General features: G+C 38.1%; 1 protein-coding gene across 5 annotated transcripts in view; it reads left to right on the top strand.

The window, feature by feature from the left end:
- DCAF1 (DDB1 and CUL4 associated factor 1) overlaps positions 1-17003 on the top strand; it is an 80088-nt gene that overhangs the window by 21252 nt on the left and 41833 nt on the right. For 4 of the 5 annotated variants that reach the window (XM_077858752.1, XM_077858751.1, XM_077858754.1 and 1 more), the window contains 5 exons: positions 990-1063; positions 3956-4069; positions 10901-11038; positions 12560-13072; positions 13377-13478. In XM_077858752.1, the coding sequence (XP_077714878.1) occupies positions 990-1063; positions 3956-4069; positions 10901-11038; positions 12560-13072; positions 13377-13478 (941 nt within the window). The remainder of the gene's footprint in view (positions 1-989; positions 1064-3955; positions 4070-10900; positions 11039-12559; positions 13073-13376; positions 13479-17003) is intronic. The other variant, XM_077858755.1, reaches the window with a different exon arrangement.

Here is a 17003-nt window from a genome sequence, read left to right on the forward strand (position 1 = left end):
TTCCTCCCTACCTCTTACGTTAAGCAATAGTTGTCATTAGGCATAATTTCTATTAATAAAAATGAGGGTGTCATTTTCATCATTTGTAAAAAATAAACAGAAAGTTAGGTAATCTGAGGTCCTCCTCTAGTTTTTATGATACCATTCTGTAACTTTTCTTTTTGTAATTTACTTTGGAATACTAACTATAGCTTGGTAGAAACTTTGAATCAGTAGCTCACGTCTTTTCTTCATCCTAAATTGTATCCTTTGACTAAATTTGCCACTCTAAAGATCTTAAAGGAAAATTAAAATAGATGGTATCTGTTTTAAAAACCAATAATTCCCTCAATCATTAAGTAATTCTTTTACCTTTAGGCTGTGTATTGAGTAGATCCTAGGTTTCTGGCCTTTCTTTCCCCAGGAACTCAGAAAGTTAAGATGGCCAAAGTTACCATATCTTTAGAGTTGGTGATTGCTTAGTGGGATTTCCCCTCCTGTACCCTGCCCCCACAACCTGGGGTATCATTACAGGTTTGAAGATGCATCTCTGCTATTGTTGGCATTATAGTTGAAAGATTGGACTTGGGAGTCTTATCTCCTCCAGGCCACCCATCACAATAAGTTGTGCTTCCTACCTTAATCTGGCTGGGATATCAGGGTTTTTCTTTCTCTTAAATCTCCTTTATGATTCTTTTTTAGACCTTGTACACTCTTAGTAATGCTGGTCTGGGTCTATTGCACAATTATTTAATTTAGCATTGCTGGGAGATATGCTGGGAGATGGGAAAGTTAGCAGTGTTTCGAGTTTTTATATTAGCACTTTTAATTTTAGAGTATGTTTCTTATGAAATCTAATTCATCAAGAGAATCTTTTCTTTGTTTCCATTTATTTTTGCAGCATTTTAATAGTACTTGTAACAACCTAGGTGCCTTTCCAGAGGTTTAATTTACTTGACTGGGATGACTTACTCATTCCTTTGTTTGTTCCTCCCCTCTTCTTTTGGTAGGTCGGGCTGATCCAGAGTGTATGCTGGGCCACTTGCTGAGAATACTCTTCAAGAATGATGATTTCATGAATGCAGTAGGTTTGCTTTTTACTTTTCTCGAGAGATTTTCATCAGCAGATGCTATACACTTTATTATTTGTGAATAGTTTGCTTTCTCCTAAAGTCTTGACAAAATTGGGAATAGAGTGCGTAGATTTTTTTGTTTGTTTGGTATTGGTTCGAGATAAGCATCATGGATTTCTTTCTTACCAAAGTCTTGGTTGTGGCCAAGGTGTTTTCTTTTGGTGTATACCTTGTTCAGTTGAATATCGTCAAGGACTCACAAGGCATCTGCTCATCCTTGGGCAAGGTGATTTTGAGTTTGGGAATATAGACATTTTCTTGGGTTTCTGAATAGAAAAGTAAAAGTAACATATGAGGCATGATTCTGCACTGAGACTGTGGTGTGTGCATTGGGCATGTGAAGGGAGAGAAAGATACTAAGTCGGCTCTTGAGAAGTAAATATATCTATTTCTAGTGTTCACAGCTCCTGAGACATAGTAATGGTTCAGTAAGTTGTAGCTATTAGGTTTGTTTTGGGAGGCCGAATTGCATGATGTTTGAGAGCATGGGTTTTGGGGTCCGTGTTTTGGATTTAAATGCAGTTCTATTGTTCACTGACAGTTTGATCTTGGGGCAACTTAAGCTTCTAACAACCTTCATTTTCTCCAAGCTTTATTTTCCTTTTTTAAAAAAAGATATATTTATTTATTCGAGACAGAGAGAGAGGCAGAGACACAGGCAGAGGGAGAAGCAGGCTCCGTGCAGGAAGCCTGATGTGGGACTTGATCCCGAGACTCCAGGGTCACGCACTGAGCCAAAGAAAGATGTTCAACCACTGAGCCACCCGGGCGTCCCAAGCTTTATTTTCCTAATCTATAAAATAGGGATGATCTTACCTTAAAGATGTTTTTGTAGTCTTTAATGAAATTAATCATGAAAAGTTCTTTTTTTTTTTTTTTTAAAGATTTAATTAATTTATTCATGAGAGACACAGAGAGAGAGGCAGAGACATAGGCAGAGGGAGAAGCAGGCTCCATGCAGGAAGTCCGATGTGGGGACTCGATCCAGGGACTCCAAGATCACGCCCTGAGCCGAAGGCAGATGCTCAACCGCTGAGCCACCCAGGTGTCCCATAAAAGTTCTTTTTTTTTTTTTTTTTTAATTTTTTTTTTTTATTTATTTATGATAGTCACAGAGAGAGAGAGAGAGGCAGAGACACAGGCAGAGGGAGAAGCAGGCTCCATGCACCGGGAGCCTGATGTGGGATTCGATCCCGGGTCTCCGGGATTGCGCCCTGGGCCAAAGGCAGGCGCCAAACCGCTGCGCCACCCAGGGATCCCCCATAAAAGTTCTTAACGCAGAACCTGGTACATGAGGTACATGAGGGCTCAGTAAGATTAGCTATTATTATTGTCTGTATTGTATTAGCTCCTAAATTTATTTCTCAGTTATCAGCGTCTCTTCTGTACCTCAGGTTATTTCCAGCAGCCTTCTAAATATTCCCACCTGGATATTCTCCACAGGCACCTTGAATTCCACATGTCTAATTGTTGCTCTACAGTCTTTTTCTCTTGTTTTCTAGCTCAGTGATGGTGTCCCTGTGTAGCTAGCTAGAAGCTATCCTTTATTTTTCCAAGCTCTCTTATTCAGTGAACTTACAGGTCTTACCATTCCCATTCTATTAACCTTCACAAATTCTTCCACTTCTTTCTGCCCTTGTTGCCAGACTTTAGTTTAACCACTACCATTTCCTGGCTATTACAATAGCCTCTTAACTGATTATCATCTTGTCTGTTCTTCAACCTATTCACTTTATAGCGCAGAAATTTTTCTAAAATGCAAAAAGTGATGCCACCCTTTTGCTTACAATCCATTAGTGGTTTCCCATTGCCCTAAAAATAAATTTTAAGTTCCTTAGTTTGAAATACAAACCCAGTTTCTCTTTGGCCTTTTTGTTCTCTTAATTTTAAATTGTCACCCTTTGGCTCTCCTCCCCTCCCTACTCCTTAGCTATTCCTACTTTTTCTTTACAGTCTGCCTTAGAATCCCTTCTCCTTTAAAGTCTTCTTTGATTCCTCTGCAGGGGTTGGGTGGCCTCCTACAGGCTTCTGTAGCATTCTGTATTCAATGATACTTGTTTTTCTGTCACCTCTTTTGGATTATGAGCCCTTTGATGGTGGGACTGCATCTTATTCACTGTTGTATACCCAGCACAGAACACAGTGCCTCTTAGTAGTAGAGATTGAGTAATATTTGAGTGCCAAGAGGAAAGTTTCGTTAATACATTTATATATATAATTAGAATTTATGTGTAATATTAAATGTATTTATGGTGTAAGTACAAAGTTCAAGTTTTTTATTCACCATTGTCAGGAATGGGCAGGGGGTTATCTTGCCCTACTTTATCCTTCTGAAAAGGAGTAGGGGGTAAAAAAATGATACTCTTTGAGCTTTAATTCTGTGGTTGTTGATAGGTTGTTTTGTAGGGGGATTTGATTTTAAAGCTGCAGAAGAAATAATATATGACTCCATCATGGCTCAGCAGGATTGTAACTGTTTATAATAAATAAAGGTGTAATGAGAAATCGTTAGTTCTTAATATCCCTGAGGCAAGTGATGGGAATATATTAAGGATTTATTAGAATTTATTCATTTACTTATTTTATTTATTTGTTTATTTTTAAATATTTTATTTATTTATTCATGACAGACACAGAGAGAGAGAGAGGCAGAGACACAGGCAGAGGGAGAAGCAGGCTCCATGCAGGGAGCCCGACGCGGGACTCGATCCCGGGTCTCCAGGATCACACCCTGGGCTGAAGGCGGCGCTAAACCGCTGGGCCACCAGGGCTGCCCTTTATTAGAATTTATTAATATGATTGGGTTGAATTTCAGATGAAAATTATTCCTCCTTTTTTTATAGCTGGTGAATGCTTATGTGATGACAAGCCGAGAGCCCCCTTTAAACACTGCAGCTTGCAGACTCCTTCTGGACATCATGCCAGGGCTGGAAACTGCTGTTGTCTTTCAAGAAAAGGTATTTACTAAAAAGAAAAGTCATCATTTTATTTTTAAGTTGAATGTTGATCTGTTTGATTTGTCTTTGTTAAAATATTATAGATTCTTATAACAATAATGTAGAAATGTAAGAAATCAAGCAATAAGAAAAAATCTAAGAATAACTGTTTTCATGCTGCTTAGGTGCTATAGTATTTCTTAAAATCTTAAGGTCATATGTTTTTATGATCTCATTCAAACTCTTATTCTTAATGAGTTGTCTTAGTGAGGAAGGACTTTCTACTTTGAGGAGGCTCATTGTCTTCTTCTTGGTATTTATTTTTTAATTTTTATTTTTTTTCTTTTGGGTGGTATTTAAAATTTCTTAATATTTGAAGGCATATTTTGTGCTGTGTTTTATCCTAGGGGTTGGTAATATTTTGTCAGCAAGATGGGAGCTTACATTCACATAATGTGTCTGGGAAGGCAGACACAGATAAACTGATAATTTCAAATAAGGATAAGTACTAGGAAGACCAGAAAATGATAATTTGATAATGACTGTGTGTGTATACTTTAAACGTAAAAAATTACTCTGTTTTTATAAGTAATGTAGATATTTTTGTTCTCCGCGTTAAGAATTTGCACATGGCTTGCTTTCTTTTTCAAAGGCATTAAAATTTAATCTTCTGAAACAGTCTGTAAGCCTTAGTGTAGTTAAATGTATAAACCATTCTTTTTTTAAGATTTTAATTATTTATTAATGAGAGAGAGAGAGCGTGGCAGAGACACAGGCAGAGGGAGAAGCAGGCTCCATGCAGGTAGCTTAATGTGGGACTTGATCCCAGGTCTCCAGGATCAGGCCCTGGGGCTGAAGGCGGCACTAAACCGCTGAGCCACTTGGGCTGCCCTAAATGTATAAACCAAATGGAAATAGATTTTCACTTAACTTTTAAGAAAATTTTATTATAGAATTGTGTAACATAAAGGCTTTTCAAGAATAATGTTGCAATTAATGCTACAATTGTATACAGACTAGATTTAAAAATCCCAATTAGTTTACTATTGTGGAAGGCTAAAAAATATCTATATGCTTGTCAGAAATATTTTAATATGAATTCTTTTGAAAACAGAATGACAAGTGAAGCATTTATAGCAATGTGTTTATATATGCAAGATTTGTAGATTACAGATGATTTTACTGTGCTTTGTGAAAGTTTCCTGGTTGTCATTGTAGGAAAACCATCTCTGGTTCCTTTATAGTTTCATCATTGTATATTTAGAATGAAGTACATACCCTTTGGATGTCAGAAACACTAAGGGATATTTTGAATAATAAAGCTTTCTGCAGTTGGAGAACGCTTTTGTTTCTTTTTCTTTTCTTTTCTTTTTTTTTTTTTAGAGGGGAAGTGGGGAGAGGAGGGAGAGAGAGAAACCCAAGCAGGCTCCATGCCCAGTGTGTGGAGCCTGATGTAGGGCCTGATCTCACTACCCTGAGATCGTGACCTGTGCTGAAATCAAGAGTTAGCTGCCCAAATGAATGAGCCACCCAGGTACCCCCAACAGTTTTGTTTATGAATAATTTCTTTTGGGAGAAGTGAATTATTAAGGAAAATCGTAAGAAATAACATAACCTTGAATCCAGTGTCCTAGAAACGCAGATTAAAGACTTTTTTTTTTCTTTATTTATTTATGATAGTCACACAGAGAGAGAGAGAGAGAGGCAGAGACACAGGCAGAGGGAGAAGCAGGCTCTATGCACCGGGAGCCCGACATGGGATTCGATTCCGGGGCTCCAGGATCGCGCCCTGGGCCAAAGGCAGGTGCCAAACCACTGCGCCACCCAGGGATCCCGACTTTTTTTTTTTTTTTTTTTAAGATTTTATTTATTTATTCATGAGAGAGAGAGAGGTAGAGGTACAGCAGAGGGAGAAGCAGGCTCCCTGCAAGGAGCCTGATGTGGGACTTGATCCTGGGATCGTGGGATCATGCCCTGAGCTGGAAGCAGATGCTCAACCGCTGAGCCACCCAGGTGTCCCACAGATTACAAACTTCTTGGATATTATGAGACCTTACTGTTGGATTACATGATCTTTATCTTTCAGAGTATCCTATGCATATTTTTTGATATGAATCAATATCTTATTTCTTTAAAAAAACATTTAATTATAGTTTGTTAATGAGTTGGAAATCATTATTTTTGGACAGATTGGCTACTGGTGTTTCACAGAGCCGTGGTTAAGATGCATTGCTTAGGGCAGTGTTTCTCAAACTTTGTGAAACATAATAATGTTTTTACATGCAATCCATTACATACATTGTATGTATGAAAAGTTTTTTGAACATTGTTTACTCTTTGTTTAGTGCATTCATATTTTGTTTCCTTTTTAGAGGTGGTTGCAAGTCACTAAATTGATTCTACTACTTTTAGCCACCATTTTATAAAGTTGATAATTTGTACTTTGAGATACTGAAAATATCTTTAAATTTTATCTTTTTTTTTTTTTTTAATTTATTCATGAGAGACATACAGAGAGAGGCAGAGACATAGGCAGAGGGAGAAGCAGGCTTCCTGAAGGGAGCCCAATGTGGGACTCAATCCTGGGACTCTGGGATCACGCCCTAAGCCAAAGGCAGACGCTCAACCTCTGAACCAACCAGGCATCCCAGTTATTGATTTTTCACTTCATTCCATTGTGATTGGAGAAAATTTTTTTTTAAGATTTATTTATTCATGAGAGACATAGAGAGAGGCAGAGACACAGGCAGAGGAAGAAGCAGGCTCTCTGTGGGAAGCCCAACGTGGGACTCAATCTGGATTCTGGGATCACGCCCTAAGCCAAAGGCAGACACTCCACCGCTGAGCTACCCAGGCATCCTTGGAGAAAATTCTTTATAAGCATTTATTCTTGGGACACCTGGATGGCTCAGGGTTTAGCGCCTCCCTTTGGCCCAGGTCATGATGTTAGAGTCCTGGAATTGAGTCCCACATCAGCCTCCCTGCATGGAGCCTGCTTCTCCCTCTGCCTATGTCTCTGCCTCTCTCTCTGTGTCTCTCATGAATAAATAAATAAAATCTTAAAAAAAAAAAAGAAGAACTTTTAAAATTTATTACCAATGGTGTTGCCTAACATGATCTATCCTGGAAACTGTTCCATGTGTACTTAGGAAGAATGTATATTCTGATCTTGTTGCGTGGGGGTATTCTCAATATGTCTATTAGGTCTAATTGATTTATAGTGTTCAACTCTGTTTCCTTACTGATCTTCTGTTTGGTTGTTCTATCCATTATTGAAAGTGGGGCATAGAGTTTTTTGTTGGGATAATAAGTTCTGGAAATATAGTGGTGATGGTTATGCAACATGGTGAATGTACTTAATCCCACTGAATTGTACCCTTAAGAATGGTTTGAATGGTTCAAAATTATTGAATGTAAAAGAATTACAACTCTCAAGAAAAGTCCAAGACTGTGGGAGACAAATGGCCATTTGGGAAAGGAACCAGAGAACTACTGGATATAAAAAGTAACAGTTACTGAATTTAAGAACTTAGTAGATGAATTAGAGTTAAGTTTAGACTCAGCTAAAGATAGAATTAATAAACTGGAAGATCTGATAGGATAACCAATAATAAAGCCCCTAGAAATGAGAGCTGAAAAATAGGCAAGAAGTTGATATATAGAGACTAGAATTAGAAAGTTCCAAGTGTATCTAAAAGGAATTTTTAGGAGGAGAGAATAGAAAGAAAAGGGAAAGGTAATATTCAGGGAGATGAGGCTAGGATTTTACAAATTAATTGAAGACGTGACCACTCAAGATTCAGGAAGCCCAATAAAGAAATACCAAAGACAGATGCGATCTTAAAAGCAACCAGAGTAAAAAAGATTCCTGCAAATAATCAAACAGAATGAACTTTGCCACAGCAGCAAAGGTAATAGTAGAGGCCAGGTACTAGTAGAAAATGTCTTCAGAGTACCTTTGTAAACCTTAGAAGTATTGACCAAATAAACAAAAGAGGGAACAAAAATTCTGAGTAAAATGTAGATAGAAGGAGCTCATTCGAGTTAGTATTTTAAAGTTCTTACACTGTTTGGAAAGAGGGGAAATAAAAGGCACTTAAAATACTAAATATGTTTTCATGTCAAATGTTTTTTCTTTTTCAAGATTTAGTTTATTCATAAGAGATAGAGAAAGAGACATAGGCAGAAGAAGAAGCAGGCTTCTCACAGGGAGCCTGATATGGGACTTGATCCCAGACCTGGGATCATGCCCTGAGCTTAAGGCAGATGCTCAACCACTGAGCCACCTAGGCTCACCTCATGTCAAATGTTTTAAAACAAAAATTTTCAAAATGTATTTTTCAGAGTGTTAATTTTTTGAAAAGAGGTTAAAGTATATAGAAATATGTGGGATAATGACTCCATGACTCTAAGGAAAGGTTTAAGATACACAAAATGTACAAAATTTAAAAGAAAATATTAAGTCTGATTACATAAAAATTAAGAACTTGTGTTTATCATAAAACACCTTTAAAAGATGTGTATTTCATAGAAGTAGAAGCCTGAATGGTCAGTAGGCATGAACTGTGCCTAACCTTATTAATAAATGAGGAAATTAAAATTAAATGCAATGCCTTTTTTTCTTTTTCTTTTTTTTTTTTAAAGATTTTATTTATTCACTCATGAGAGAGACAGGCAGAGACACAGGCAGAGGGAGAAGCAGGCTCCAAGCAGGGACCTTGTTGCGGGACTCGATCCTGGGTCTCCAGGATCATGCCCTGGGTTGAGGGTGGCATTAAACCGCTGAGCCACCTGGGGTGTCCGCCTTTTTTTTTCTTTAAGAGAGAGCATGTGAGGGTCGAGTAGGGGGAGGGACAGAGGGCAAGAGAGAGAATCTTTTTTTTTTTTTTTTAAGAGAGAGAATCTTAAGCAGGCTTGCTCCACACCTTAGCATGGAGCCCAACATGAAGCTTGATCTCATGACCCTGAGATTGTTGACCTGAGCCGAAATCAAGAGTCAGACACTTAATGGACTGAGTCACCCAGATGTCCCTGCAATACTGTTTTTTTTTCATTTGTTTTTATTGAAGTTTGATTTGCCAGCATATAATGCCCATTGCTCATCCCATCTAGTGCCCTCCTCAGTGCCTGTCACTCAGTTACTGAACCCCCCCACCCACTTCCCCTTCTGAAATATTGTTTTTATACCCACCAGACTGCGGAAAATAAAAAGTGTGACAGTGGCCATGTTTTGACAAAGGTGTAGAAAAAAGAACTATTCACTGTTGTTGGAAATATGAATTGTTGCAGTCACATTGGAAGATAACTTGGCATCCTTCAGTAAAGTTGAGCGCATACATATCCTGTGATTTAGCAGTTCTGATCTTAGATTTCATCCTAGGGATATGCTTGCACAAAAATAGTTGTAGTTGCTTAAACTAACAAAATAGCAGCAAAATATGGAGGTGAAGAACATCTGGAGGTTGCTACTTGGGATCAGACACCCTTCTGCCACTCATATTTCTTAACCTTATTGTGACTCCGTTTTCTCTTCTGCAGGTACTTACCCAAACATATAGGGTTGATACGAGAAATTAATAAGTTTTTTAAAAAGATTTATTTATTTATTTATTCATGAGAGACACAGACTGAGAGAGAGAGGCAGAGACATAGGCAGAGGCAGGCTCTTCACAGGGAGCCTGATGTGGGACTCAGTCCTGGACCCCAAGATCATGACCCGAATGAAGGCAGCTGCCCAACTGCTGAGCCACCCAGGCATCCCTAAAGATTTTTTTTTTTTTTTAATTTATTTATTCATGAGAAACACAGGGAGGGAGAAGCAGGCTCCATACAGGGAGCCTGATGCAGGACTCGATTCTAGGATGTCAGGATCCTGACCTGAGTGAAGGCAGATGCTCAACTGCTAAGCCACCCAGGTGCCCCGAGAAATTAATAAGTAGTTATGTCCAAAGCCTATCTTACGTTGAATGCTGTGGGTGACAGCTTCATGTAACTATAGGTGAATGTAAAAAAACATGTTGAGTAATAAGTTGAAGAAAAATACAGTACCATGGGGTTTATATAATTCAAAGTATGAAACATTTAACAGAAGTTTAATAGGAAAATTGTTAAAATTCCGTTACTGTAGATACCCTTTGGGGAGAGAGCATAGGAGTGGCACAAAGAGGGACATAGGGAAGGTTTTTATTAATCTCAGTGGTAGATCATGGGTGATTTTCATTTTCTTTGGATTATATATGTTTGCATGTATTATTTCATAATAAATAAGTTTGGGATATGTGGAGTTAAGTACTTCTTTGGTGGATGACTTCTCATTAATATTGTTAATTGTGCATTGTGAATTTCAAAGGAGGACATAGAATTTTTAGTGCTCCGTACTTGATTATTGAACATTTTGGGTCTTAAACATCTAATGTAGGACTATATTATGTGGTTATTGACCTTTAGCTTGAATTTTAATGGCTAAATAGGAATCTATTTCACAGATGCTCAGCTATTTTTTTTTTTAAGATTTTATTTATTTATTTGAGAGAGCAAGAGCCAGGGAGAAGGACAGAGAGAGAGAGAGAGAAACAGACTCCCTGCTGAGCAGGGAGCCGATGTGGGGCTCTGAATCCCAGGACTCTGAGATCATGACTTGAGCTAAAGGCAGACACTTAACCAACTGCCCCGATGGATAGCTATTTTAACTAAACCATTTGGAAACTTAGTTTACTTGTGCTTTTTAATCTTATAAGCAGCATTGAAGTATTTTATTAACTTTTTTTCACAAGACTGAAATCTTTGCTTATATCTTTAATTATGAAAATGATCTTTGCTGAATTGTACTATTTCATTTTCTTTACTATATAGGAAGGAATCGTTGAGAATCTTTTCAAATGGGCCCGAGAGGCTGATCAGCCATTGAGGACGTATTCTACTGGATTGTTAGGAGGTGCTATGGAGAATCAAGATATTGCTGCCAATTATAGGGATGAGAATTCACAGCTGGTAAGGATTATGTTGGAATTTCTTTCTGTATAAGATTGGAGCATATTCACAAGTTTTTTCTTGCTACCTTAACTCAGATAGTAGATCTTATTCATTACTTTGTATTGGAGTATAGCTATAATTTCGATATTGGAAGATTATTTTTCACGTTTTGATTTTACTTTTTTTAAAAAAGATTTTATTTATTTATGAGAGAGACAGAGAGGCAGAGATGTAGGTAGAGGGAGAAGCAGACTCCCTGCAGTAAGCCCGATGTGGGACTCGATCCCAGGACCCTGGGATCACAAACCCAAGCCAAAGGCAGATGCTCAACCACCAAACTACCCAAGCGTCCCTGATTTTACTTTTTTTTAACTTGAAATAGACATTTTCCATTTTGCCAAGGATCATGATAGTTTGTACTAGGTAAAGAATAGTACCATCCCCTTTCTTTTCCCAACATTTGCATTATGAAAATTTTAAGCATATAGCAAAATAGAATTTACAGATAGTAGCTATATACATCCACTTAAATTATTTGTGAATGTTTTAGTATACTTATTGTATACCCATCCACCCACCTTTCTTTCTATTCATCCACCATTTTTTGCAGATAACTTTTTTTAAAGATTTATGATTTTATTCATAAGAGACACAGAAAGAGAGGCAGAGACATAGGCAGATGGAGAAGCAGGCACGGAGTCTGATGCAGGGCTCAATCCCAGGACCCAGGGTTCACAACTTGAGCCAAAGGCAGATGCTCACCCACTGAGCCACTCAGGCGCCCCTGTTTTTTTTTTTTAAAACTAAGCATACTACTACATTTTAGGGTTGGCTTAAAAAAATAAGTACTTTTTTTTTTTAGATTTATTTGTTTATTCATGAGAGACACACACACACACACATACACACACACACAGAGAGAGAGAGGCAGAGACATAGGCAGAGGGAGAAGCAGGGTCCCCACACGGAGCCCCATGTGGGACTCAATCCCGGATCCTCGGATCATGCCCTGAGCTGAAGGCAGACGCTCAACTGCTGAGCCACTCAGATGTCCCAAAAAATAAATACTTAAAAGAAAAAGTGAAAAAGCGGTAAACTTGAAAACTAGATCATGTAATTATGTAGATGGCAGTATCTAACAATACAATTTATAACAGGTACAAGTTTGAGAAAACCTTCATGTTTTATTTTCAAAGATACTTTTTAAAAATCATGAATATGTCTGGTGTCTTCCTCATTAGGTGTGATGGTCCAGCCCAGCTTGATCTAGGTAGATCAATTGTGAAAGATGTGTGATATGTAAATGTGGTTTAGGTTTTCTGGGACATTTTATGAGGAATGAGACTTTTAGCTATTGCTTATTTTATCAAACTATAGAAATAAAGTCAAAATATTTATTAAGTCTTTACCATTTCCAGATATTAAGATGACTGCTTGAAGATTTAGTTTTCCTTAAATGGAAATAAGAATATTTATTAAGAATCCTTTAAATTAAGATGCAGGAGAAATAAAGCTTTTTACTCCAATATCTATTGATAGGTGGCAATAGTACTTCGAAGACTGAGGGAGCTGCAGCTTCAGGAAGTGGCTTTACGGCAAGAAAACAAGCGTCCCAGCCCACGAAAGCTCTCCTCTGAACCTCTTTTACCTCTGGATGAAGAAGCTGTGGATATGGACTATGGTGACATGGCTGTAGATGTAGTGGATGGCGAACAAGAGGAAGCTTCTGGGGACATGGAGATCTCTTTTCATCTTGATTCAGGCCACAAGACCAGTAGTAGAGTGAACTCAGCAGCCAAACCTGAGGAAGGAGGATTGAGAAAAAACAAGGCAGCAAAACAGGGTGACAGAGAGAGTTTTAGGAAAGCCAAGCAGAAGTTGGGTTTCTCAACGTCTGATCCAGATCGCATGTTTGTTGAGCTGTCTAATAGCAGCTGGTCAGAAATGTCACCTTGGGTGATTGGCACCAATTATACCCTTTATCCTATGACCCCTGCTATTGAGCAGCGTCTTATTCTCCAGTATTTGACCCCTCTAGGAGAATATCAGGAGGTAAGGTTACTGTTCATGCTTTGGGACTATTGTGCTTATTTCTGAGATAATTTATGGTAGCATTTTATACTTTGATATGTTTTTACTCTAATGCAAAAAAGGCTTGGCCCTAAACTGGTGAAGTCTTATGCTACTGGTAAAGTCTTAGGTCCCTTCTGATGCAGGTCTCTTTGATAAAAGTGTGTTTGTATGTTCATAAAGGAATAGAGGAGAGGTATCTCATTTTTAAAAATTTTTTGTACTCAGAATAGAAAATATGTGAAAATAAAGCCAGTGTTAAGATTTATTTTTGTCCTCATTTCAGTTACTTCCCATATTCATGCAACTTGGATCACGGGAACTGATGATGTTCTATATTGACCTGAAACAGACGAATGATGTCCTGCTTACGTTTGAGGCCCTCAAGGTAAAATTCTTTTCCTTTTAGATTTTATTTTTACACAGTCTCTACAACTCAATATGGGGCTTGAACCCACAGCCCTGAGATCAAGAGTTGCACGTTCCATTGACTGAGTCAGCCTGGTGCCCCACTCCTGGTAAAATTCTTAAAAATATTAGATACTGGGATCCCTGGGTGGCGCAGCGGTTTGGCGCCTGCCTTTGGCCCAGGGCGCGATCCTGGAGACCCGGGATCGAATCCCACGTCGGGCTCCCAGTGCATGGAGCCTGCTTCTCCCTCTGCCTGTGTCTCTGCCTCTCTCTCTCTCTCTCTCTGTGACTATCATAAATAAATAAAAATTAAAAAAATAATAATAAAATTAAAAAAATTATTAGATACTGACCATTTTATTGACATGGATCTTACCCATGTGTTTGGTCTATGGCATCTCTGGATTTTATTGCTCAGGGCTTTCTATTGCCAGATGTGACAAAATTGTAATGAATGAAAATTTCTTATTTAGATAGAACACATGAGGGTTACCAAGTGCTTTCACAGAAATTCAGGGGTCAATTCTAGGGGGTTGAATATTAATGTAGAAACTGGATCTAGATTTTGGAGTGGCCTCAGTTATTATTGCTGAATAGGAATGGAAAACTGTGTAGTACCTTATATCTTACTAATTTTTAAAATATTACCCCTGTCAGGCACCACCACTTTTTCTGAATTTGTAATTATATATACTGTGTGATGTTAGATTATTTAGATTGAACAAAATACAAATCAGAAAAGAGGTAAAGAAATAAGAGGCCCACCCGAATTCAGTAGAGGTAAATGATTTCCTAGGGTGCAGAGGTATTAAATATGGGAAGGCAGGTTAGTCTAGCCCACCAAATCCATACTTTTCTATGATAATAAAGGTAATCTGTATGGAGAGAGAGAAGTTGAATGAATAACATTGTGGCTGTCATATAGTTCTACCAAGCAGGTAACTGATGAACAGAGTGCTTTTCTGTGAATGTTTACAATGTTAAGATTAATAGATCAAATCTTTATGATTTGGTTAAGAGAGACAGTCATGTAAGCCTATGATTTCTTTTAGATATTACAGGTGTTGTGGAAAAAAGTATAGGATACAAAGGAAGAGGTGGTTTCTTCTACCTAAGAAATGTTTCCAGAAAACACCTCTGAAAAAGAAGTGATGCGCCCTCTGGCTCTTTAAAGTTACAACTTGAAGAAAAAAAATAAAGCTACAACTTTATATTTGATATTCCAGAGCTGTGCTGTCCAACAGAACTGTTAGTAATGATGGAAATTTTTTGTATCTCTGCTTTTCAGTACAGTGGCTACTGGCTGTATGGGCACTTAATATGTAGCTAGTGCCACTGAGGCATTGAATTTTTATCTTAATTTTAATTTAATTAGCTGCACGTGGCCAGTGACTACTATATTGGAAAGGACTGTTCCACAGTATTTTGAAATGAAATAGAAATGAGGAAAATTGTCTTTCAGATCCCAGAAATTTTAAATTTGGAGGAGGACAGATATACACTGGGGTTACTTAGGTTCCTGTGTGTGGATGTGTGTGTGTGTGTTTGTAAATTCATTATACTTTGAACAATGAGATGAAGCTGGAGGTCAGAGTTCTCTCTGCTTCAAAGGTGTTGCTTTCCAGTGTAGCATTCTGTCCTGAATAGGAAATAGCAGAAGAGGGGATTTGGGCAGTTATTATTTCTATAGGTTACATATGAGGAGTTATAATGGGTGTCATTATTAAACTGTTTCCATGCAGAGTTGTATAAAGGATTAAAGAAAATAAAATAAGGGTGAATAGGGAAAAATCACAAAAGAGATCTTTATTATGGAGAAGTAGTAATGTAGATGGGGCCCCTGGGTTGCTCAATTAGTTGAGCATCTGGGCTCTTGGTTTTGGCCCAGGTTGTGATCTCAGAATTGAGCCTTATGTTGGTTCAATAGAGCCTTATGTTGGTTCTGTGGTTGGTGTGGAGCCTGAGATTCTTGCCACTCTTTCTCACTCTGCTCATCCTCCTACTTGGGCACGTGTGCGTTCTCTTTCTCTCTCATAAATTAAAAATAAATAAATTAATTAATTTAAAAAATCTTTAAAAAAGTAATGTAGAGGGGCACCTGGGTGGCTCAGTGGGTGAACATCTGCCTTTGCTCAGGTCATGACCCTGGAGTCCTGGGATCAAGTACTGCAGCAGGCTCCCTGCAGAGAGCCTGCTTCTCCTGCCTGTGTCTCTGCCTTTCTCTCTGTTTCTCTCATGAATTAAAAAAAAAAAAAAAAAAACAAAAACGTATATATATATATATATATATAAAATGTGTGTGTGTGTATATATATACACACACACACATATATGTATATATGTATATATGTGTATATATATAGAAAGGTGTACTTTTTTATTCAAAAGGAAAACTCAGTTGTATAGGAGGAGGGACAGGTATTGAAATTAGTAGAAACAAAATGGATTAAAAGAGTAATTTGAACCAGCCCTTATATGGAGACACATCATAAGGACTGAAAATAGAATCTCTGTTTACACTAGTGATCTAGGTTATAGGCTTTGTATTGGTATATGTGCTGCTGAAGCAAGCACATAAGCTTTGTATTGGTGTAAAGGGTGAGCCTGCTTATTCTGTTTTCCCACCTACCTATCCTGGCAGTGAAATTGCCACTTTATGGTAGTGGCAGACATGTGAAAGACTATACATTCAGTGGCTTAAGGGTAGGAGGGGAACCATATGTGGTTTAGCTACTTCTTGGGAGATGGATTTGTTTAACAGACAAAAAGACTAGAGAGGGAAGGGATTTGAATTACATATAAGGATTAATTGGAATATGGATGTTGAGAGAACTTCCAAAGAGGATACATGCCTGTCTTTTTTAGCCATTGACCTTGGCAAGATTTGTATCAAATTATGGACTTGCCAATCTGTGTTGTCTGCACTTGTGCAACTTGTCTCACCACCCAGAAGACACCTTGGTAGGAAAAACAGGAGGGGGAGCTCTAGTTCTTCTGAGGCCCTGTCCATGTTCGCCTAGGTTCAGTCATCAAGTAGCCTGCTGCTTAGCATTATACTTCCTGCCTTTAAAATTGACCCCGAAGATCAGGTCCAGTGGAGAAGCTAGTGGTTATTGAACAGGAAGTTAACAAAGTTTTAAAGATAACAAACTTTTTTTTTTAAGATTTATTTATTTGAGAGAGCAGGGAGAGGGGCAGAGAGAAGGAGAGAAGCAGACTCCCCACTGAGTAGGGAGCCACATTAGGGGCTTGATCCCACAAAAGTTTGAGATCACAACCTGAGCCAAAATCAAGAGTCATCACTTAACCTATGGAGCCACCCAGGTGCCAACTTTTAAAGTTCAATTTAAGGTGCATTCCGATAAGTTTCAAAAATTTTACTAGTTTTGGTAATTTGTTGAAGATGGTATGTGGGGTCATATATATTGAGAATCAGTATAAAAGAAGACAAAGTTTGTTATTTTATTAGATGATGAATCCGTGACCGAGCCAAAACTAGAAC

Source organism: Canis aureus, chromosome 19 (genome assembly GCF_053574225.1).
Source record: "Canis aureus isolate CA01 chromosome 19, VMU_Caureus_v.1.0, whole genome shotgun sequence".
In the NCBI taxonomy this organism is placed as follows: domain Eukaryota; kingdom Metazoa; phylum Chordata; class Mammalia; order Carnivora; family Canidae; genus Canis; species Canis aureus.